At 44.4% G+C, this 23,939-nt stretch overlaps 1 protein-coding gene and 1 long non-coding RNA gene across 7 annotated transcripts in view; one reads left to right on the plus strand and one right to left on the minus strand.

Moving 5' to 3' along the window:
• The window catches only part of LOC128115462 (uncharacterized), a 44,859-nt gene that overhangs the window by 18,148 nt on the left and 2,772 nt on the right, over positions 1 to 23,939 (minus strand). For 2 of the 4 annotated variants that reach the window (XR_008220156.1, XR_008220159.1), the window contains exons 3-4: positions 2,913 to 3,031; positions 706 to 790 (exon numbers count right to left, since the gene is read on the minus strand). This is a non-coding gene — a long non-coding RNA (uncharacterized LOC128115462). Of the gene's footprint in view, positions 1 to 705; positions 791 to 2,912; positions 3,142 to 23,939 lie in introns of all 4 variants that reach the window. The other 2 variants (XR_008220158.1, XR_008220157.1) reach the window with 2 other exon arrangements.
• Positions 3,148 to 23,939, plus strand: part of LOC128115454 (uncharacterized protein C2orf16-like) — a 54,215-nt gene continuing 33,423 nt past the window's right edge. For all 3 annotated transcript variants that reach the window (XM_052746149.1, XM_052746150.1, XM_052746151.1), the window contains exon 1: positions 3,148 to 10,900. Coding sequence is in view for 1 of the 3 variants with exons in the window: in XM_052746150.1 (XP_052602110.1) it covers positions 9,710 to 10,900 (1,191 nt within the window). In the remaining 2 variants the exon portion in view is untranslated. The remainder of the gene's footprint in view (positions 10,901 to 23,939) is intronic.

The raw sequence follows: 23,939 nt of genomic DNA on the forward strand, positions 1-23,939 counted from the left end.
AGCTAAATCCCCAACCCCAGAATTTTTTAATCGATTTATTTTCTTTGTTCTAGTCTTTCACATTTGAATACTTTAAAATTCACATTACTAGCCAGGAGTGGGGGGATGGGGTGGTGAGGAGGTGGTGCGCGCCTTTAATCCCAGCACTCAGGAAGCAGAGGCAGGCAGATCTCTGAGTTTGAGGCCATCCTGGTCTACAGAGTTGTTCCAGGGGAGTCAGATTTACACAGAGAAACCCTCCTATCTTGAAAAATGAAAAACAACAACAAAAAATTCACATTACTTTTCACACTTGAATTCTTTCATACAAATTGAGATTTTTTTTTTTTGTATTTTATGTATATGAGGATTTTGCCTGCAAGTAAGTGTACATGTGCACCACATGTTGCCTGGTACTTCCAGGGGTCATAAGAGATCAGATCCTCTGAAACTGGAGTTGAAGTTATAAGCCACCATGTGGGTGCTGGGAACCAAACCTGGGTCCTCTGTAAGTGTAGCCCCTGCTCTAAGCGGTTGAACCGTCTCTCCAGCCCCTCAACATTTGAATTCTCAACCCACTTAGAGCCCATCTCTGAATCCCATATTGAGAAATGATCCACTTTTATTTTTCTCACTGTTTGCCACTGTCTTAGTTTCTATTCTGTCGCTGTGACAGAATGCCCTAACAAAAGAGCCTTAACGGGGCAAGGGTTCACTTCAGCTCACCATCACCCAAGGTTATGGTCCATTGGTCCATCGTGGTAGAGGAGGTCACAATTGCAGGGGCTTAGGCTAGCGAGTCACGTTGCATCTGCAGTAAAGAAGCGGAGATGAGTGATGAGTCCAAACTGTAGCTCACTTCTCTTTCCCCACTGACACAATCTAGGATCCCAGTCAGAGAATGGCGCCACCACAGTGGCGCCCCAGGTATGGTTATCAAGACGGTTCCCCATGGGCATGCTAAGAGGCACAGGTCCACATGATTCTAGATTTTCGCAAGTTGACAGCACTTATCACAGCTATGGAATCATTTCTTGTCACTATGTGGAGCTCTCTTCAATTAAGCTGCCATATGTAAGTGAATTTATTTCAGAGCTGGGTTTAGGGTTTTTTGTTTGTTTGTTTTGAGACAGGTTTCTCTATATAACCCTGGCTGTCTTGGAACTCACTATTTAGATGAGGCTGTCCTCAAACACAGAGAAATTCTTCAGCCTCTGCCTCCTGATTATTTCAGAACTTTTTTGTTTTTAAATTCTACCTGCCTGCTCCTGTTCTTATGAACTTGTTTTACGGTATGTCTTAATTTTTGGTCCAGTAAATTTCTCCCTTACACTTCTGTTTGTGGTTACTTTTGGCAATTCGCAGACCTTTCTTTTCATTTATTTACTTATTTACTTATTATTTACATTCATGGTATTCATTAATTACACTCATGATATTAATTACATTTGTGGTATTCATTGATTACATTTGCAGTATTCATTCAATAACTGCATTTATGATATTCATTAATTACATTAATTGTATTGATTTATTACATTCATGATATTATGTCCTGACACTACTGTCCATTTGTGGGACTTTTCCATCACATAAAACAGAGATTCTGTACTTAGGAAATCATTGCTCTATATTCCTTTCTTCTCCATCTTGAGATAACATCTAATCTTTCTGTCTCTATGAATTTGTATATTCTATATATCTGATGTAATACAATTCTGTAGTATTTGTCCTTTTTTTAATGTAAAGATTTTTTTTTTTTTTTTGGTTTTTCGAGACAGGGTTTCTCTGTGTAGCTTTGCGCCTTTCCTGGAACTCACTTGGTAGTCCAGGCTGGCCTCGAACTCACAGAGATCCACCTGGCTCTGCCTCCCGAGTGCTGGGATTAAAGGTGTGCGCCGCCTGGCTTTAATGTAAAGACATTTTATGTACAACTGCAGGAGAAATAATACACAGATAGCTTGAACATAAAAACAGGTTATAATTCAAGTCCAGGGTTATTTTAAACAAGTCAGTTCTTTTCATCTACCATACTGGCCACAGGGATTGAACATAGGTTGCCAACGCTTGGCAACAGGTGCCTTCAGCCACTGAGCCATTTTGCTGGCTCCCACATGGCATCTTACCTGTTTAGTTGACTGTTTTCCTTACTAATGCAAGTCTCTAGAGCACAGGACTCATATTTACCTCTAGACTCTCAGGACTACACATAATAATCTAGGACTTAGGTTTGTTTAATCACTTACTAATTTGCATGTGGGTGCACGCATGGACAAATGGCATGCACGTGGAGGTGAGCACAACTTGTGCAAATTGCTTTTCTCCTTTTACTATGTGGGCTCCAGAGATGGGACTCATGTCATCGGGATTGGTGTCAAACACCTGTGCCCACAGAGCCATCTTGCTGGTCCCTTAGGATATGTAATCCATTATTCACAACTAAATAAATGAGATGGTAACTAATGATATGTTTGCAGATGACAACTGATAAAACATATTGCTATCCCCTAGATAAGATGAGATGTGTTGTCAATAAAATCCCCAAACTAGAACGTAACCCTGACTTAGTTTCTCTTTGTGTCTTTCTAGACTTCCAAGCAACAAAACAGATCTCTAACACAGATCCGGAAACTCAGAGGTAAGAATGATTCTATCCTTATGGGTCAGCTCAAGGCTGATGACTGATCAACTGTGGACCTGCTTTAGGACTCTTTCCACTTGAAGTGGAAGAAAGTTGAAAAAGAGGGTGTGCCTGGAGAGTACGCCCATCTCTCTGACATCTTTCCTTCCAAAGTCAGTCAGACAGCTCCATCCTCCATTGTTTCCATTCCTCGGGCTTCTCTGTCCCTACATCTTCATGTAGAGCCCAAAGTATGGGAGAGGAGAATGGACAAAGATGAACTACCAAGAGTTTGGTGCAGGAGGTCCATTACCTTTATTCCTCTACCACAGATGTGGATGTGGGACAGACATCTTTGAAGGGGAAGATGTATCGGGATCTCTGTGTTCCCCCAGCGCTGCGTTCCCAGTCCGGGCTTCTCCTGGGTCACTTCTAGTACATGACGAAGACAGGATAGTATGCTTAAAAAGCAAAACAAAACTCGATAGCTGTGCTGTACCACTCATCAGCTTCACGATGGGTGTGACTTCATCTTTTCTCCCCTAATTGTTAAATGAAGGGGGTTCTGTTAGATGACGTCAGGAGTCACTATGCTAACAGTTTCTTGGCTCCTGTTACAGTTTCACGGTTGGAAGAAACAGAGATGAACGTCAGTGTAGCTGATCTGACATGATAAACAGAGTCTATCTACAGACTGTCCTGTGACAAATACCCATGCTGACTAGTTTCCTGTCAACTTGATACAAACTGCCATCATTTTGGAAGAGGAAACCTTAATTGCCCCCCCAGATTGCCCTGTGGTCAAGCCTGTGGTACATTGTAGATGTAACCAACCGTCTTATTAAATAAGAAACACAGAACCAATGCAAAGAAGAAAGCCAAGAAGTCAGAGCTAAGAGCAAAAACCTTACCCGTCCTCCTGTGGTGGTCCTACCTCTCCGAAAGAGAGCTACTTCCTGTGTTAAAGTCTTTATATAGACTTTATGCTCTGCCTTCTCATTGGTTGTAAACTCAACCACATGACCGCCTCGTCACTGCCTGTCTGTACAGACCTCCAGGTCTTCTATGGTTGGTATTGAGATTAAAGGCGTGTGTATCCAATGCTGGCTGTATCCCTGAACACAAAGAGACTTACCTAGCTCTGCCTACCAAGTGCTGTGATTACAAGCATACACCACCACTGTCTGGCTTTCCTATGGCTTGCTAAGAGCTCTGACTCCCGGGCAACTTTATTTATTAACATACAAATAACATTCTAATACAAATAAAATATCACCATGGTATATTTTCATTCTTTTTTTTCTTTTTTTCTTTTTTTTTTTTCAACGTATAACCCTGGCTGTCCTGGAACTCGCTCTGTAGACCAGGCTGGCCTTGAACTCACCTGTCTCTACCTCCCGATTGCTGGGATTAAAGACATGTGCCACCATGCCTGGCTGCATTCTGTTAATTGATGATTGATGTGGGAAGGTCCAGCTCACTGTGGGTGGTACCACGCATGAGCTAGTGGTCTCAGGGGGTACAAGAAGGCAGGGTGAGCAAACCATGAAAGCAAGCCAGTAAGCAGCTCCATGGCCTCTGGATCAGCTCCTGCCTCTTGGATCCATCTTGCCCTGAGTTTCTACCCTGACTTCCCTCAGCAATGGAGTATGACCTGAGTGTTGTAAGCTGAAACAAACCCTGTCCCCACAACTTGTTTATGTTCATTGGGGTTCATGACAGCAATAGAATTCCTACCCGTGACACCATCTTCATTGTGAATGCTGTACGTAAAATACCTGGCACTCTGACTTCATTTACTCTGAGAGCAATTGCCTCCTTCCTAAATTATCTTTCTATTCCTACTGCAATGTCACTTCAGTTCCACTGACATACTCTGCTGTGTCCAGTATTTCAGGACTTCCTACCGAAGGGACCCAGGAATATGTACTCTGGTCAATAGACAGGAGTCTTCGACAGATCTTCCAACATCTGGATAATGCAAGGTCAGGAAACAGAGTCACAAGGCAGGGGGCTGAATGGGGGCGGGGGGAGAGAGAGATGGGGGGAAGAAGAAGAAGAAGAAGAAGAAGAGAAGGAAGGAAGGAAAGAAAGTAAAGGAAGGATGTAAAGGAAAAAAGTTAGTTTGAGGAGCAGTGGAGAACTCTTTTGTGAGCTTTATATGTTTTATGTTTGATCTGTATGGATATTTTTCCCGCAGGTAAGTATGTGTACCACATGCATGCCTGGTGCCCAGAGAGATCACAAGAGGGTATATGATCCCCTGGTACTGGAGTTACAGATGTTTGTGGCCTACCATGTGTGTGTTGGGATTCAAACTTGGGTCCCCTGGAAGAGCAGTCACTAAGTCACTGCTCTTATCCTCTGGGCTATTTCTCTAGGCCTCACTGTGTAAATATATGTATATATTTTATTCATTTGTATTTTTTGCATGTGTGCACATAGGTGCCACATCATGTATGTGATGGTCAGAGGACAAGCCACAGGAGTCAGTTCTCTCCTTCCAACATGTGAGTCTTAGGGCTCAAACTCAGGTCATGCCAAGCACAGGTGTGCGTGTGTGTGTGTGTGTGTGTGTGTGTGTGTGTGTGTAAAACTTGGGTGTCATTTCTGGGAGCCATCCACCTTGTGTTGTGAGATAGAGTCACTCCCTGGGACTCACTGATCAGCCTTGGCTGTCCAGTGAGTCCCAGGGTATCTACTTGTCTCTGCTTGCCCAGCACTGGGGCACTGTGTTCTTTTATTTTCCTGTGGGTTCTAGGGATGGAACTCAGCTTCTCTATTTGTATAGCATGCACTCTACTGATGGACGTCTACTTTGCTCTTGGTGGAGGAATTCTTGACATAAATAATTGATGTTTGTGGATGCAACCCCTCTTTTCCTTCTCTTGCTTAGACTAAAAATATTTTGGATTTGAAATAACCACTCCCTCCCCTCTCTCTAACTTCCCCTACTGATTCCAAAGAAAATGAAAACATTTCTCTTTGTTTCTCAGATCAACACTTATGGAGCTGAATGTTTTAGAATCCCGAGATGTGACTTCTTCCTCCGACTCTGACACTGTGGTTCAGGAGATTGTCCCACCCAGCTGTTACTGTCAAAAGGGAAAGCCTTCTACGGTACAGCATGTCCTCTGCATCATCCAACAACAGCTCGAGCCTGTCTTATCTTCCAATGTTTCCTGAAGGGACAGCTTGGCAATTCCAGAGCGATAGTGGACCTGTTTCCTCCCAAAAGGAAGCATCTATGCCCAGGAGCCCTGGCACATCCCTGCCTACTTCTCAGCTGATATATCCTGAGAAATCAGATCTTTCTCCGAATTTGGCAGTTCTTCATCCCTTACAAGCTCAAACTTCCTTTATGAGCTCTATTTTAGAATCCTTAGATCCTTGCGAACAAGAGAAAACAAAAGATAAGGTTTCTACTTTGGGACAACAAGTGGTGCCTCTGCCTGTGAAGAAATCCTGGAACATACTCAATCATTTGATGGATGTACAAGGAGTCCCTGAAGAAGAGCTCCCGAAAACTCAGTTACCTGCACTCATCCCTCAGAGTGTTGAGCAAAATACCAACACATCTCCAGATCCTCCATCATTTCATCTCCACGTGAACATTGGGGTGAATTCTGAAGTCCATAGGACGGAAGCAATCATTTCACAGCCATTTCCCTCAAACAGGCAGTCACAACCCGAGGATGACCGCCAAGAACTTAGACATAATCCTTTAGTTATATCAACGGGCACACCATCTCCCAGAAATTTAGGAGTTAACATAATTCAGGAAGAACAAGCTTTAGTGAAAAAGGATTCAAAGCATGTGTTAGAGCCGAATATAGAGCAGAGGGTCATAGGTCTTCCAGAAAAAAGGGTACAGACACATAAGGCTCAACTAACTAACGTGGAGCTGACACCCAAGACACCACGTTCAGCCACTGGCAGCATAAAGGTCACTCCATTGGCATTGCTTCAGGTTATGGACTTAATGGGAATAATCCCAGAGTCACAGTCGGAGCTGATAGACTCTGTGGGGTTTTCCCCAGAGCCGCCAAATCAAGCAGAAACAGTGAGGATAACTCCTCAGCCATCGAATCAAGTAATTGAACCACTAAAAGTAACCCATCATCGGCATCAAAGCACGGAATTAAAGAGCATGGCCTCAGGACTGAGTCAAGTCACAGATAACCTGGAGGTAACTCCTGTGGCATTGTTTCACGTCACGGATTCCATGGAGATGATTGACAAATTAAGTCCACATGGCATAGAACCAGTAGGAGTAGCCCCACAGCCACAATACCAAGTCATGGAATCAGTGAAGATGGATACAGTGCATAACTATCAAGCCATAAGACCAGGAAGTATGAGTCGAGGGCCACAGCAGACAGTTGTGGAAGCTGTGGAAATGATTCCCCAGCCTCAGCATAAAGACATGGGAACACTGACCATGACCTTGGGGTCACAGAATCAAGCCTCAAAACACATCAGGATTACTCCCAGTCCAGTACATCAAAATGCAATGGAAATTAGCTCAAGTGCACTGCCTGAAGCCACTGAAGATACAAAAGTGTCTCCAGTGGCAAAACAAGCCATGGATTTCATGCAGATATTTCCACTAGGACAGCCACACATTACTAAATCTAGGGCTTTGATCCCAGGCTCACAGCCTCCAGCTGAAAATTGGACCCCAGTGTCAGCTCAACCAGATGTTCCGACTACTACTGTCCCAGCAGGAACAGTAGAATCTAGAAGCGTACCTCCACAGCCACCATCTAAAGTACTGGAACCATCAGGAATGACTGATGACCTACAACCGTCATGTCAGTCCCTGCATGCTCTAAAGGTGACCCCGCCAGTCCAGGCATCTCCGACGGGAATGATCACACCACTACAAATTGTAGAGCCTCAAACTAAAGAGTCTCTGCAATTGACTTCTGGGTTACAGGGTCAAGTTGACTCCGTGGGGACTACGCCACAACCTCAAGGCACAGAGTGTGTGTCATTGACTCCAAAGTCACAGTACCAAATATTGGAACCCATGAGAGCAATCCCAGCACCACCAGATCAAGGTGCAGTACCTATAGGAAGGGGCCAAAAGCATCAAGTTCCAGAAGCTGAAGTAGTGCCAGTCATACCACTGCTTCAGGAAATGGAATATTTCGGGGGGAGCACAATCCCACAGCCTAAGGTTAGGGATTCAATGGACTTTCCCCCAGAACTACAGAATGTAAAATCTGAGCACCTAATCCCAGATCCAAGATTGCAAAGTATGAAATCTGTGGACATAACCACAGATTTAGTCCCAGAAATGGAAAAATATGGACCACCAACCTCAACAGTGATATGTATAGATTTGGCCCCAGAACTGCATCAGCAGAATTCACAATATGAGGAATTAACCCCCAGACCACAACTGCAAAGTGAGACATCTGTGCCATCGGCCCCTGAGTCTCAGTTTCGAAATGTGAAATCTGGCCAACTGACAATTGAACCACAACACCAAATCAAAAAGTCTGCTGGGTTGGCCGCAGGTCCACAGTTGCACAGCAATATATCAGTACATTGGATCCCCGATTCTCAATCTCAAGGAATGGAAGAAGCTCTTTCAGGCCTATCACAGGAGTTACAAGGAGATATAAAGATGGTGGAGTTGACTCCAAGACCATCACTTGAAGATGTAAAATCTGTGGACTTGGCCTCAGAACCATGTTCACAAAGTACCGGCTCTGATAAGATAGCCCATGTACCATTGCTTGAGGATACAAACACTCCATTGGTAGAAGGTAGGAGTCTAATTCCTGAGGCACTGGTGGAGAGCATGGAAGTTGGTGAACTGATCCCAAGCACACACTTTGATGCAACAAAATCTTTAGAAGCGACCCCCAAACCAAGTTATCATTTCCTAGAACCTGAAGGACTGACCCTACAGCATCCAACCTCAGAAGCAAGAGTGACCTCTGAACCTTGCCAGCAGGTGGAAGAATCTGCTCCGTTGCCACAATCATCATTAGGGATGACTCCAGCACCATTGAGCCAGACCTCAGAATCTGTGGAGATGAGCTCACCACCACTCCAAGATACTCTTGAACCTGGGACCCAAGTTGTAAAAGGGATGGAAGAGACTCCAGAATCAGGAAGTGCAATTAAAGATACTCTGGATTTGCTACTAGATTCAGAAGTGCAAACTATGACCTCAGGAGTGGTGGCCCCAGAGCCACAGCCCCCAGATGTGAAGTTTGTTCAGGTGACTCTAGAACCATGTGCAGAAGTTACTAACCCATCGGAAATAACTCTGAAAGGAGAATATGAAGACACAGAGACCTTCAGATTGACATTCTCTAAAGTCGATGATACCCAGGGAACCATCATAGACCTATATTCAGAAGTGAGATCTCTGGAGTTTAGTCTAGAATCAGGAGTGCAAGGTGAGAAATCAGAGTCCTTTGCCCAAAATTTGAAGTCTGCAGAAGTAATCACCGAACTACCCTTACAAGTTGTAGAACCTACAGAACTAGCTATAGGACCCAAACCACATATTAAAGATGTGACCCCAAAGCCACAGCTCCACGAAGTAAAGTCTAGGCAAATGGATAGAGAATCACAGTTGCAAAATGAGAACTCTGTAAGTGTAATACAACCGTTATCTGCAGGAGAGGTAGATCCTGAAAAGACAAAACCAGAGCCATGTCTACAAAGTTTATCACCGAAGGAACGGATTGAGGGAACACAGCCCCCAAATGTGAAATCTGTGGATTTCAATCTAGGCCCAGAGCAGCTAAGTGTCAAATCAGAATTGATTCCAGGGCCAAAATTGCAAAGTGTCCAGTTTCCAGTGTTTTATCAAGGGCTACTTCTTCAAGGGGAAACCCCAGTAAATTTCATCTCAGGCCCCCACATTATGGTGTGAAATCTCATGATGAAATATCATGTTTCCTGGGGCCAGAAACCACATCATCAGATTTTATCCTGGAGCCAAAGCTTCCAGAACCACAGCCACAACCACAACCACAACCTGGTAAGCCGGTAGACGTAAACATAAGACCATGCTTGCAACATGTGAGATTCTCTGATGCCATCCCAGAGCCCAAACACCAAGGTTTCAAATGTGTAACCTTCATGCCAGGTGTTCAGCTTCAAGACAGGAAGCCTCAGGGATTGATGCCAGAATCGTTTTTGCCATTAAGCCAAGAGACACAGGTTGAAGATAAGAAGCTTGTGTTGCCTCCGGAAGTATCAGAGTTTTGCAGCATGAAACGCCCAATCCCAGCCTCTGAACCACAACATCCAAGAGTGATAGCTAAGCAGGTCAATCCAGGACTGTGGCACCAAGATACCAAATTTTCTGAGTTGGCTTCTAGGCCGAAACTACCAGGGGTCAGATTTGGGGAGCAAACCCCAGGATCATTGTCTCATGGTATGAGTCCTATGACTCCAGAGTTAGGGATACATGATCACAAATCAGCAGGGGCGACTCCAGGGCTACAAGAAACAAGGCAGGTGAGTTTTAATTCGGGGCCATGGCTGCAGGATGTCAAATTTTTTGATGTAATTCCAGGAACTCAACCTCAAGGTGTGAAGATTTCAGAGTTAAACTCAGGGCCACAGTTAGAGTGTGTAAAAATATTTGAGTTGACCACACAGTCAGAGAGGCAAGGGATGAAGCCAGAGTTAATAGTACAAGAACCACTCTTTAAAGATATAAAATATGTCACAAGGAATCAAGTACCAAACTTTGAAGGCAAAATGTCTTATAAACTAGCATCTGAACCACAGATACCAAAAGCAGAATCAAAGAAACTGACTCCTGGGAAACACTTGGCAGGTGCAGATCATTCTGAGATGATCAGAAGAACACAGGCACAAGGTGTAGAATCTTCTACATTGATCCACAGACAGCATTTGGAACATATAAAACCTGTAGAGAAGATCACAGCCTCAAACCAAGAAGAGTTAACGCCAGGGAATCATTTGGAAGACAGGAAATCTATGGAGTTAAGGTCAAAGTCAGAGCTGGGGAAAATCATGTCTATGCTGTCAACCCCGGGGATACAAGCAGGAGATAAGGAACGTGAGGAGCTGCCTCCGGGCTCCAATTTGAAAGGTTTAAAATATGAGTTACCCCCTTCAGAACCACAGTTAGAAGACAGGAAATCTGCAGTCTTAACTCTAGGACAATGTCTAGAGAGGATAAAATCTACAGTGATATCCCCAAGTAGTTCCCAGTTAGATGGTATGAAATCTGTAAAGCTGATTCCAGGTTCAAGAATTCAAGATTTGATAACTGTGGGGTTGGCCAGTGATGCACGTGTTCAAGATGTAAATGCAATGCACTTAGAACTTGAACCAAAGAAGCAAGGGGAGAGTCCCATGACTTTTGTACCAGGGATGCTATTTCAAAACAAGCCTATGGAGGTGTTGCAAGGGCCTCATCTACAAGATATAAAACCCAAGGAACTGACTTCACGGCCACAAACACAAGATAGCAAACGTGTGATTATCTCATGTCTGAAGCAGCAAAGTCTAAAACCTGTGAATAGAGCCAAAAAACAAGGGATCCAAGGAGTAAAATTCATGGATTTAGTCTCAACGCAACAGTATCAAGGAAGGGCACCCATGGATTTAACTCTTGAGCCCGGACAGGATGACCACATAAGCTCAGCAGAGTGGAAAGGTGGGATGTTCGGCCACCTGAACAAACAGTTGGAGTCAGAAGAAATGTTGTCTATGGGGTCAGATCAAGAACCCAAACCTGCAGGTAGAAAACCCATAGAGCTCACCTCTAAACTACAATGTAAAGATGCACCCTCATTTAAATTGGCTCCTGATAATGTAAAAGCTCAAGAGGGCCCATATGGGCCACAGGTGCCGAGTATGAGACCTTGTCCATTGACTCCAGAATCACAAGTGTACCAAGTGAAAGACTTGGAGCCAATGTTAGAGCCACTGCTTCAAGATGGGAGAACTGTGGCACTAAATACAGAACCAGAAAGTACAAGTACAAAATCTGTGCAGTGGATACCAGTATCTGAGTTTCAAAGGGAGAAATGTATAGGGTCAAACTTTAGGTTACAGTCTCAAAGTGCCAGCCCTACAGAATTGAAGCCGTCTACACAACGGAGAGGTGTGAGGTCATCTGAATTGACTGTCAGGTCAAAAATTCAAGGAGAAAAATCCGGAGAGTTTCATCTTGAGTCACAGTTACAGCAAGTAAAAACCTCTGCGTTAGCACTAGGGCTGCAGAAAACTAAACCTTTGAACTTAACTTCCGAGCCACAGCCTCAAGGGATCAAAACTGATCAGCTAAACAAAGAGACACAGGTAGAAAGATCTATCCAGTGGCTACCAAGACCTGAATTCCGCCGTGTGACATTTATAGAATCAAATCATGAGCCACCATCTCCAGGTGTCAAATCTACAGAACGGAAACCATCCATACAACTGGAAGGTGTGAAGACATCAGACATGGCTCTAGGGCCAAAACCTCAAGGAAAAAAATCCGTGGATTTTAACCTTGGGCCACAAGTACAGTGTGTGAAGACCCCTGAGTTGTCCCCAGGACCAGAGCTACAAGAAGGGGAAAACATCACATCAACCTCAGAGCTACAGTCTCAGTGTGTGAAAAGTGTGGCATTGCTTCAGGGACCACAGCTTGAAAATACAAAATCTGTTCTTTGGATACCACTGTCTGACTATCAAGTTAATAGATCTACACTGAATCTTAGGTTACCACCTCAGGATGTCACAGCTAAAGAGTTAAAACCCTCAGTACAACTAGATGTGAAGACATCCGATGAGTTGACTACGAGGCCAAAGTCACAAGGTAAACAACCTTCAGGGTCAACCCAGGAACATCAGTCTCAGAGGTCCAAAACTACTGATTTTAAATCTGAGCCGCAGTTTTAGAATTATGAAAGCATGTGACCCAAACTTAAGGTCAAAGATCAATAATATAAAATTGACATTCAAACCCAGGTTTTGCTTAGAAGACAGGAGCTCTCCTGGATTAAACCCTGGAATACAGCCTCAAGAAGTGAATCCCTTAGGGTCATCCCCAGGAACACAGCCTCAAACTGTGACACCTTCAGTGTTTAAACAAGAGTTACAGTCCTCAGAAGTGAAATATGGAGCAATAAGCCAAAGGCCACAATCACAAAACAATGTAGAGTTGAAATGTGGAAAATCTTCTGAGTTGGCACTTCAGGCAAAGCCTCAAGGTATGAAATCTGAGAAGAGCTCTGGGTCCCAGTGGCAACGTGCAAAATGTTCTGACTTGACACCTGAAACAGAGTCCCCAAATATGAAATGTACTAAGTTAAGTCGCAGCTCACAGTTGAAAGGTAAAGCATGTATTGAGTTATCTTCGGGTACCAAAACTCAACGTGTCAAACTAGGCTGTAAACCTGGGCCCCAGTGGCAAGGTATAAAATATAACTCATTTCTGAGGACAAAGCCTCAAGAAATGGAAATGGAAGACTGGGAATCAGGCCCGCAGTTACAAGATCTGAAATCTTCAAGGACAATCATGGGTATAAAGGTCCATGATGTCATGTCTGTGGACTTTGGTCCTGGACCACACTTACAAGGTATGACATCTGAAGTCATTACAGGGAAGAGTGTTCATGGTATGAAATCTGTAGAAGACAAACCTAGTTCAAAGTTACAAAGTAAGAAACATGATTTCACCCCGAGGAAGATGTTCTTAGGTTCAAAATCTGTAGAGCTGGACTCAGGCCCCCCTTTACAAGATTTGAAATATCCTGAGCTGATCATGGATATGAAACTTCAAGGTATGAACTCTATGGGACAACATGTTACAAGTATAAAATCTTCTGAGGTGGTAACACAGGTAAAATCCCAAGGTGTGACAGCAGTAGACCTCAATTCTGGACCACAGACACAAAATAAAAAGCCGTCTGAGTTGGCTCAAGGGAAAAGGCTCCTAGCTAAGGAGTCTGTAGAGTTTAATCAAGGCCCAAAGTTACAAGGTGTGACAGTGGAGTCCAAGCCCCCAAATGGGGAATCTGGGAAGTTAAACTCAGGCCCTCAGTTACAAGATGAGAAATATTCTCAGTCAATTCTGGGGACAAAGCTTCAATATGGAAGATCTATGGAGGTCAGTCCTGGCCTATGCTCACAGGGTATGAAGTCTTCCAAAGTGATTTCTAGGACAAACTTCAAAAAGAAAAACCCATAGGCTTTGTGTATCAGCCACTGTGGCAAGATGTAAAATCTTTAAAATGGACATTTGGTAAGGCACTTGACAGGGAACCTTTGCAGTTGGAAACCGCTCATTTACAGGACAGGAAATTAACTATGTTAACATCAGAATTACACCTTCAAGGTATGAAACCTGAGTCAGTCAACTGTGTATCAAAGTTGAAAGGTGTGAAGTCTGAGCCCACATATATCCACACAATGAAGGATACAGGGATCAATCATGGTTCAGAATCACAGTTTGTGGGATTCTCTAAGCAGGCCTCGGACTCAAAGGTTTATAGAGTGGTGCCTTCTGAACTCAATGCCAGAAACCAGAAGCGAGATCGGAAGTCTCACAAATTAAGTCAAAAGCAACAACTTCAAAAAAATAAAACAAATATCGTTCAGGGATGAGCCACATTTACAACATATCAAGTCATCAGAATTATGTACAAAGCTTCAAGACCTGAAATCTATGGAATTCAATTCAGAGCAACAGTTGCAAGATGTGATGTCTTCTGAGTTGGGCCTGAGAATAAGTCCTCAGTCTTTAGACGTCAACCCTGGGCCACATTTGCAAGAGATAATACCTTTTTTGGGACGCACAGAAACCAAGTTTCCAGATGAGCCATCTCCGGAATTCAAGCGTAAGCCTACACTGCAAGGTAGGCCATCCTGTGACCCGAGTGCAGGGCCACAGATTCACTGTGAAAATGTTATGGCATCCAACACCGGAACACAAAATGTAGAATTGTCTGAGTTGCACCCTGGTCCAGACCTTCAAGGTATAAAATCTAAGGTGTTCTGCCTTGGACCACACTTGGAAGATGTGAATTCTGCATGCACTCCCAATGCAAATTCTCAATATATAAACACCAGTGGGTGTAAACGTGGGCCATATTTGCAAGATATAAATTCCTCTGCTTGCATCCCAGAGCCAGACCCTCAATGTATAAAATCTGTGTGCAATCCTGGGCCACATTTACATGGAATGAATTCTTCTGCATGCATTTTAGGACCAAAATTGCAAGGTGTAGATTATACTGGGTGTATCCATGAGCCAAACTGGCCAGATGTAAATTCTTCTCTATGCACCCCAGGGCCGAGTCCTCAGTGTATGAGTTCTTCTGTATGCACCTCAGGGCCTAGTCCTCAGTGTGTGAATTCTATATGTACCCCAGGGCTAAGTTCTCAGGGTGTGAATTCTTCTGCATGCACCCCAGGGACAAGTCCTCCCAGTGTAAATTCCACTGAGTGCCATCCTGAAGCACATTTGCAAGGTGTGAATCAATGGGCATCAATTCTAGGGCCACGCATTCAGTGTGTAGGTTCTACTGGGCGCAATCCTAAATCACATTATCAAGGTGTAAATCCTTCCTCATGCACTCCAGGGCAAAACCCTCAGTGTGAACATTCCAATAGGTGTAGTCTTGAGCCACTTCTTCTTGGTATAAATGATGGTAGAACATTTCCAGCACCACAGATTATGTGTGTAAATCCTGTTTGGTGCAATACCAAAACACATTTGCAAGATGTGGATTCTTCTGCCTGTACTCAAAGACAAGAGTCACAGTCTGTAAATTCTACTGGATACAACCCTGGGCCACATTTACAAGCCCCGAAACTTCAAGGTATGAAGTTTTCTGAGTCGAACTCAGGGACAGGAATTCAAAAGAGATGCCCTTAATAGTTAACAAAGGACAACACGTGCAAGACCTGAAGTTTGAATCAATTCCAGGGTCAAATATTATAGATATAGCACCTGTGGAATACAACCCTGGGCCACAGGTACAGTGTGTGAATTTTCCTGAATTGAATCCAGGATTAAAATTACAATGCATAAATCCATCGAAGCTTAGTTCACGGGCACAGTTGCAAAACATGAAGTCCTTTGAGTTGATGCCTGGATCAGAATCTCAATGTCCAAAATCTGTTCTGTTGAATTCTGGACCACCTTTTCAAGGTATGATGTCATCTCACTTAATGGTAGGGGCAGAGTTTCAAGAGATCCCATTTTTGAAGAACCAACTTGGGTCGTGGCAGGAAACTGTACAACCCACATTTACTTTGAGGCCTCCGTCAAATGGTGTGAAATCTGTGGGAGTTTCACCAACCCCACTGCCTGAAGATAGAATGTCTCCAGAGATGAGCAACCAGCCATTGCTTTGTTTGACAAATTCTGTAAAAGTGACACCTGGCTGCAGTCTGCAGGACGTGAGAAGTAAGGAATTTCCACCAGAACCTTGTTTTCAAAAAGTTAAATCTGTGAAGTTGAAGCCAGGGTCACCGACTCCAAGTGTGAACCCTTTAGAGTTCGCTCCACGCCACTGTTCTCAACGTACTAAGACTTCCTTTGCACCGAAGCCATGTGTTCATGAAAGAAAGCCTATGCAGCTGAGACTAGGCTCCCAACAGCAAAGCATGGATTGCCAACAGTTTCCTTTAAATGAGAAACCAGTGGCATCGACCCCAGAGTCCACCGGAAACTTCTTAGCAGGACCAGCACTGTCTAGTGTCAAATTTTCAAATTTGATTCCGGAATCACAGCAACAATGCATGAAATCGACGGAATTTACTTCAGAGCCGAAGTGGCAAAGTGTAAACCATGTGAAATTGCCATCGGTGTCTCTGCCACAAACTGGAACCTCTGTGGGGTTATCACCAAGACCATTCCTTCAAAATGTGACACCTGGGAACCAAAATCCCCAAACACATCTATGTGATCAAACCATAGACTCCTCTCAAGAGATATATAGAGCAGGGCACCAGTTGGAGGACTATGCTGAGAAGATGAGGCACCAAGTCTCTAAATTGGTGGATATTATTTTACTACCAGTTTATCAAGATGCGGGATCTTCAGAAATGACAAAAGGGTTGGGACATAAAAGCCCAGAAACAACAGAGAACTCTACGAGGTTGACCCCCAACCCAATAGATCAAGTCATAGAATTATTAGGGAGGCCTCAGCAGCTAGGTCTTCAAGGACCAGAATCTGTTGCTCTGACTCCAACACTAAGTGATCCAGATTCAAAGTCCTCAGAACTAACCCCACAGAGAAGCTGCTGGAGCCCAGAAACTCTGCAGTTGCTGCCTTGTTTGTGGCCTCAATTTAAAGATTTCAAGGAGTTACCAACGGAACAAGCCACAGAGTCTGACCTCAAGAATCATGTTGCAGAAGTAAGGATGCTAACTTGTGAGGTAAGACCAGGGAAAGAATTTCTTAGTGTGACTTCAAAGCCAGTAAATAGAGAGACTGGACATGTAGAAAAATCTCCAAGGCCGTGTCCTCAAGACTTAGGACCTGTGGTGGTGAGCTCTGGGAAAAGATCCCAAAGGGAACAATCTCCATCAAGGCCATCCTATCACGTTCCAGATTCTGATTCAGGGATAACACCAGGGCAAGGACCTCAGATTCCTGAATCTGTAAATTTGACCTCTAAGCCATGGCTGCAAATAGAAGAATCCTTAGATTTGTCAACCCAGCAAATGAGTCAAGTTGTGGAAGATACAGACTGTGAGGAGCTCACTTTTGAGTCATGGCAACCAGGGGAGGTAGCAAGTAGGCTAACAAAGCCCCAGGGTGCAAGCATGGGAACTTTAAACATAACTCCAATTGAATCACTGGATCAAATGATAAACTTTATAACAATTAGTCCAACGCCACTAAATCAAGTGACAGAATTCGCAAAGACACGGCTTCATGTTTCTCAGTCAGCCGCTCTCCCTAGTGTTTCCGAATCTGTGGAAGTTATCTCTGGTCCGCCACTTCAAGTTCTAGAATCTGTGATGATACCAGGGCCAGCCTCTCAAGGGTCAAAACATACTGATTTGACTCCCAAACTGCACGATGTGATAATGTCAGAATTTGCTTCAAGACTTTGGTTACAAAATGTTCAATCAAGGAAATTAATTACAGCACCAACACATCAAATTTTAGAAACAATACAGTTGTCAGGCTTTCAAGTTATAAAGACTATATTGGTTCCCAAACCACTGCTTCTGATTGTAAAATCTGAAGAGCTGGCTCCAGGACCAAATCCTCAGGCTATAGAACCAACAGGAGTTGCCACAAAATCTAGCATTAAAGTAATGGATGGTTTGAATTTTCTCCCAAGACCACATCTTCAAGACACGGTAAAACCTATGGAACAAACTCCAAGGGCAAATATTCAAGAGAATTTTGCAGAATTAATCTTAGAGCAAACATCTCCACTTGAGGAACCTCCAGTATTAACTCACGAGCAAAGGCTTCAGGCTGAAAAATCTCTAGGGATCAGAACAGAATCTCCTAAAGTAATGGAAATTGAGGATTTGAATCAAAGACGGGTGTGTGAGGATAGAGACTCAGAAATGATAACATCAGAAAAGTTACAAGCACAGGATTCCTTCTCTAGGTTCATACCCAGCCCTTCAATCCCATTTATTTCAAGTTCTGTCAAAACAACTGAGTTAGGACCCCTTCAGGGATCTGGAATGCCGGAGGTATCAAGGGCCTTGGCTATGAAGAACTTTGCTGTTGGTATTTTGCCGTCTCCAGAGTCCTATACAGACACTATTATGTTCCATTCATCAGCCCTTCCCTTGGTTCTTCCCTCTGATATTGGGAACACTGTGGGAACCCTATATCCTGACATCTGGGAAATGGATGTCCTATCCAAGGAAGCAACCGAAAAGAAACAAATGGAGGAATCTGGGAATTCATTCCAGAGCTATTCTCCATATCCACTGAGATTACTACCCTCGGAGTTTCAGGCAGGATTAGGGGCTCGAAGAAATTCTATCCGTTCTTTCCTGGGTAGACAACAGAATGTCTGGGAAAGTCATGTCCGTAGGCAGCGACTCCCTAGAAAGTATCTCTCCAATATGCTGATGCTGGGAAATGTTCTGGGAACCACTATGGAAAGGAAGCTTTGTTCTCAGCCATTTTTAACAGAAGGAGCCACGATGGATATCTGTCACTTTATTCAGACTTTATTTGGGGTTCCAGCTGAACTGATGGCATTTTCCCAGAGCCTACTAGAGAGGGGTCCTAGGACGATTTTACAGACTTCAGTGATCAGAAACTATATTCAGAGACATATTTTATGCCATGGTCACGAGAAAAGAATGACCTTAAAGATGTGGACACGTGGATCCACATCTTCCATATTACAGCAATACTCCGGTACCAGATTGGGAATAAAGAAAACAAACTCAAAACTCAGTGATATATTCCAGGAAGTCACTCAGCATGTGTCTGTCTCATGTACAAGGGCCCAGTTTCCTGCCTTAGTGAAGCCGGAGTCTTCTCTGAAGATACTTTATATTAGGGAAGACCCTGTTTCCAGTGACCAGAGTAAAGACTCACAGAGTGATTCACCGACAAGGACTTTTGGCTCTCACCACTCCCTCAAGGCAAGTTGTCTTTCCCAGGCTGAGAGGGATATCTCAGAACAGCTCCATCTGCTAAAAGATCTACAGCTAAAAATAGCAGCAAAACTCTTAGAGAGTCAAGTACCCCACAATGTCCCTCCACCTATCTCATCGGGTCTTGTCCTGAAATATCCCATCTGCATGCAGTGTGGCCTATGTTCAGGAGTTAATTGCTGTCATAAGTTACAGTCTGCTTTTGGTCCATATCTTCTCGTCTACCCACAGATCCACCTTTTAAGCACCCGTGAAGGCCATGGTGACATTCGGTTGCATCTTGGTTTTAGACTGAGAACTGGGAAAAGACCTCAAGTCTCAAAGCATCGTGGGAGAAAAAGAGCAGATACATGGAAGAGCACTACATCACCATCACGAAGGAAAGCTAAAATCTATCCTCCAGCTTCCAAGAGTCCAACTACTCCAAGAGATTTCCAGGTCTGATCTTCCCAGGCTACTGTACAAGTGCACATTAGAAAAAAGCAACGGGGCAGCCATGGGGTGGTCCGCCAGACAGACGCCAAAGACTCTGAGCACCATGAATTCCATCAGGTTCACTCTGTATCCAAGAGTGGCTTTGAAAGTAATCAGGAAGAAAAATGGTCGAAATCAAGCCTCAAAAAGACCTTTGACTTAAACTATCCAATGAAGGAAACCATCAAGGGACTTAAAACACAAAACACAAAGCTCTACAAAAATAGTGAAACCCCGGAAGAGAGTCCTTTTAGAATAATGTGTCCATCAAGAAGCAAGAGTATTGAAACCGTTCAAACAAGCACTGTTTCTTCGAAGACACAACCTGAGAAATCCTCTCAGGCCAAGTTCTACCAGCTGCTTTTCCAGGGCCTAAGGCAGGCATTCCAAATAGCACATAGAATTGTGGCTTATACTGGACAGAAGCCTGAGGACAGGACAAGGCCAGGCAATTTGTGGTCAACCCAATACTTGCACCCCAAACAAAGAGCCAACAAGTATTGTTTAGCAGGAGATAGCAAAGGAGCCAGCACACCAGTTGCCCAGCAAAGGTCAGCAGGTGTGAACCCTAAGCAAGAGGACAGATTGCAGGGAACAGGTGACCAATGTAGACAAACTCAACAGCCAAAACAAGTGAGCTCTCTCCAACCCATACCTTTGCAATTGGAGACCATGGCTTCGGAAAGAGATGCCACTATCCAAATTACTTCAATCCTCCAACCTTGAGTAAAGTTCAAAATGTCATAGGCTTCTTCAGGGAGAGTGCCCTCCATAATAAGCCTTTTGAAAGGACCGATCGCATCCTTTGGGAGAGAATTCATGAAAGTCTGTCTGAGAGGAGATACCGCAGTCCTTCTCAGAGAAGGCATAGCAGTCCCTCTGACAGAACCCTTAGACATCTCTCTGACAGGAGTCATTGCAGTCCCTCCCCGAGACAGGATAGTAGTCCGTCTGTGAGAACCCTTCAAAGTATCCCTCCTGGAGCCATTACAGTCTCTTTAAGGGGATAGGTCGCAGTCCCTCAGGGAGGAGCCGACCCAGTCCTGGGAGACGCCCTAGGAGTCCCTCTAGGAGGTCTCTTAGTCCTCGAGAGAGAAGAGGACGAGAGAGAGAGAGAGAGAGAGAGAGAGAGAGAAGCCACCGTCCCTCAAAAAGGTGCCATCTCAGTCCCATCCAGAGGACACGGTGCAGTCCTTCAGAAAGGAGCCATGGTAGTCTCTCTGAGAGAACCCCTTTCAGGGGTCCCTCTGGCAGGAAAAGGCGTAATTCTTCTGGGAGAGTCCACCACCTTCCCTCAGAGTCCAGGCTATACAGGTCTTCTTCCAGACTCCACCGCAGTCATTCTGAGAGAACTCACTACAGTCCCTCTAAGAACAGACACAGTTATTCTGAGAGGAGCCGGCAAGGTCACAACGAGGGACCCCATCACAGTACCAAGGAGAGGCTCAGGGGTAAGGAGAAGCCCAGACATAGCTTGTCTATAAAGACTTCAAGACTTATAAACTCCTAGGGACCACACCAAAAAATCAAAAAGCTGGACAAGTTTGGAGACATGAAGTTAGTAGATAAGGAGAGACCTGCCTCTATTAATTATAGCCTGCAAATCTTCACCTAGGTGCCCTTTCTGCTCAGCCACTGCCTGCACCCTCAGCAATGAAAGAGCTCTCTGGAGGGGAGTGAGAATGGGTCTGTAATTTAAGATCAATAAAGGGGCAATAATCGAACTCTATTTGCATCCATAAGATCACTTGTGGGGTGGGTGGGACTAGGTGTGCAAACTGCCGGAACTCAAGGGTTGGGGTTCAGGAGGACCCCTCACTTAAATCTTCAGACTCCGCCCACTTGCTCCGGCCTGATGGCCTCCCTAATCCTCTGGCCGCCATGAGGGCGGGGTCCCAAAAGCATCGGGAGAGGAGTCCTCACGTGACTTTCCCTGCTGCAGCCCCCTAGGAAGCTGCTAGGCGGAAGTAGATGTTCAGAACAGGGCTAGTCGCCGCAGAGACTACATCCGGGAGAGGCGAGGAGAGTGGAAGTGGCGTTGGTCTGGCCGGAGCCCTTGGGTGAAATTGTTAGGCGTGGAGGGGGAGTGATGTCTTCCAGACTCGGTGCAGTCACCGCCGTGAGTTTCTTGGTGTGACCATTATACTTTAGAGATAGAACTGTCGAGCCGAGAACACCAGGGCCCTTGCTTTAGTCCCGAACTCGGAGTTGGTTTTATCAGAGCCCATCGTAGGCCCCACCCTTTTATATCAGAGCCACTTGTCCCCCTTTATCTCCCATTTTTAGTTTTGCCTGTTCCCCATGTCCTCGGACTCAGTTCCTCGACAGATTGTAATTAGTTACCTTCCTTCGGCATCCCCAGTGCCTCCCGGTTCCTTTTCTTATTTTTTTCCCCCGGTCTCCTTTTTCTTATGAACTGAGGCAGGAAGTAGTTAACTAACCTGCCCAAGGTCACATGGCTAGTGAGTCAAAGAGAGGCAGGACGAACTCAGGCTGCCTAATCCCCAAGTCTACACTTACCTACAGTATCATTCTGTTTAGAATTCCAATTTAAATATTTTGTCCATCTGAACTTATTTTGGCTTATGGATGGATGCAGAACTTCAGTTTGTGGACTTAATGTCTGGGTAACAACTTGGTACATATTGAATATTCTATTCTTAAAACAAGGATTTTAAAATGTGTGACTATTATGAACTACATTCTCATCCTTACTTGAATGTGCTCGTGAATTCTACACTCAGTTCCCCTTCATTCCTATAGCAGAACTTTCTAAGCATTCTGTCCCGTTCCTTGTTTTCTGGGACTCAAAATACTTGGCGTATATTTAGTCCATTTGGGGTTCATTTGGTGCATCATTAGACAATCTAAATAAACATTTGAAGCCTGATGCTTAAGAGACTTTAAAAATGACAATGATGTAGCTTATGGTGATAAACATGGGACAGAGAAATAAAATAAAATTATCTAAATGAATCGAAATCACATTCCAGCTTTTGCCAAGAGGGTGCTGAAAGTGAAGAAGGGCTCCTGCCCTCCCACGGCCAAAGCCCAAGCAAAGGCTCTGAAAACAGAGAAGGCAGTGAGTGCTGAGGGGCGTCCACAACCAAGCATGAAAGAAGATCCTAAGTCGCCCACCTCCCAGCCCAAGACCTCGAGGCTCTTGAAGTAGCTCAAAACCTTCTCAAGAGCCGGGCGGTGGTGGCGCACGCCTTTAATCCCAGCACTCGGAAGGCAGAGCCAGGCGGATCTCTGTGAGTTTGAGGCCAGCCTGGGCTACTAGGTGAGTTCCAGGAGAGGCGCAAAGCTACACAGAGAAACCCTGTCTCGAAAAAAAAGAAAAGAAAAAAAAAATAACCAAAACAAAAAAAACCCTTCTCAAGAGCATTTCCAGGAGCAACAAAGCTGACCAGTGTGCTATCATCACGTGTCCCCTGACCACTGAGTCAGCCCTGAAGAGACAGACGACAAGTCAGGTGTGTTCGATGAGATTGCAAGTCCAACAGGCACCAGAGCAAGCAGGCTGTGAAGAAACTCTATGACACTGATGACGTCAACGTCAGTCCTGATGGAGAGAGGAAGGTGTGTGTGAGGCTGGCTCCTGATTCTGATGCTCTGGATGTTAAACAAAACCAGAATCATTTTGACTGAGTCCATCTGCTAATTCTAAGTATAGTTCTCATCACACAAGCCTTTTTTGGCTAAATATTTACTAAATATTTTCCTCTTTGAATAGACTATAAATGGAATTGATTGCACAATTTCTTTCTTAGATTGGTGTCTCAGTTAGGGCTTCTCTTGCTGCGAGAAAACCCAACAACCAAAAGCAACTTGGGGAGAGGAGGTTTATGTTAGCTTGTATGTCCTGATCAATCCATCACAAAAAGGAGTCAGGGCAAGAACTTAATGCAGGAACCTGGAGGAAAAACCTGAACCAGAGACCACAGAGGAGTGCTGCTTATTGGCTTGCTCCTCAAGGATTGCTCTGCCTGTTTCCTTACTATATCCAGGACCAACAGCCTATGAGTGGCACTAAGGCTTACCTACAGGCCAATCTTTGTGGGTATTTTCTCAATTGTGTTTCCTCTTCCAAATGACTCTAGCTCCTAACAAATTGACAAAAAACTAACCAGGACAACTGGATATTGTTAGTATCTGAGACATAACTGACTTTGTACTGAATGGTTCTGTGTCAACTTGCCACAAACTAGAGTCATCAGAGGAAGGAGTCTCAGCTGAGGAAAAGCTCCATGAGATCCAGCTGTAAGGC

This window comes from Peromyscus californicus, unplaced genomic scaffold, assembly GCF_007827085.1.
Source record: "Peromyscus californicus insignis strain IS unplaced genomic scaffold, ASM782708v3 Scaffold_1__1_contigs__length_55948999, whole genome shotgun sequence".
In the NCBI taxonomy this organism is placed as follows: domain Eukaryota; kingdom Metazoa; phylum Chordata; class Mammalia; order Rodentia; family Cricetidae; genus Peromyscus; species Peromyscus californicus.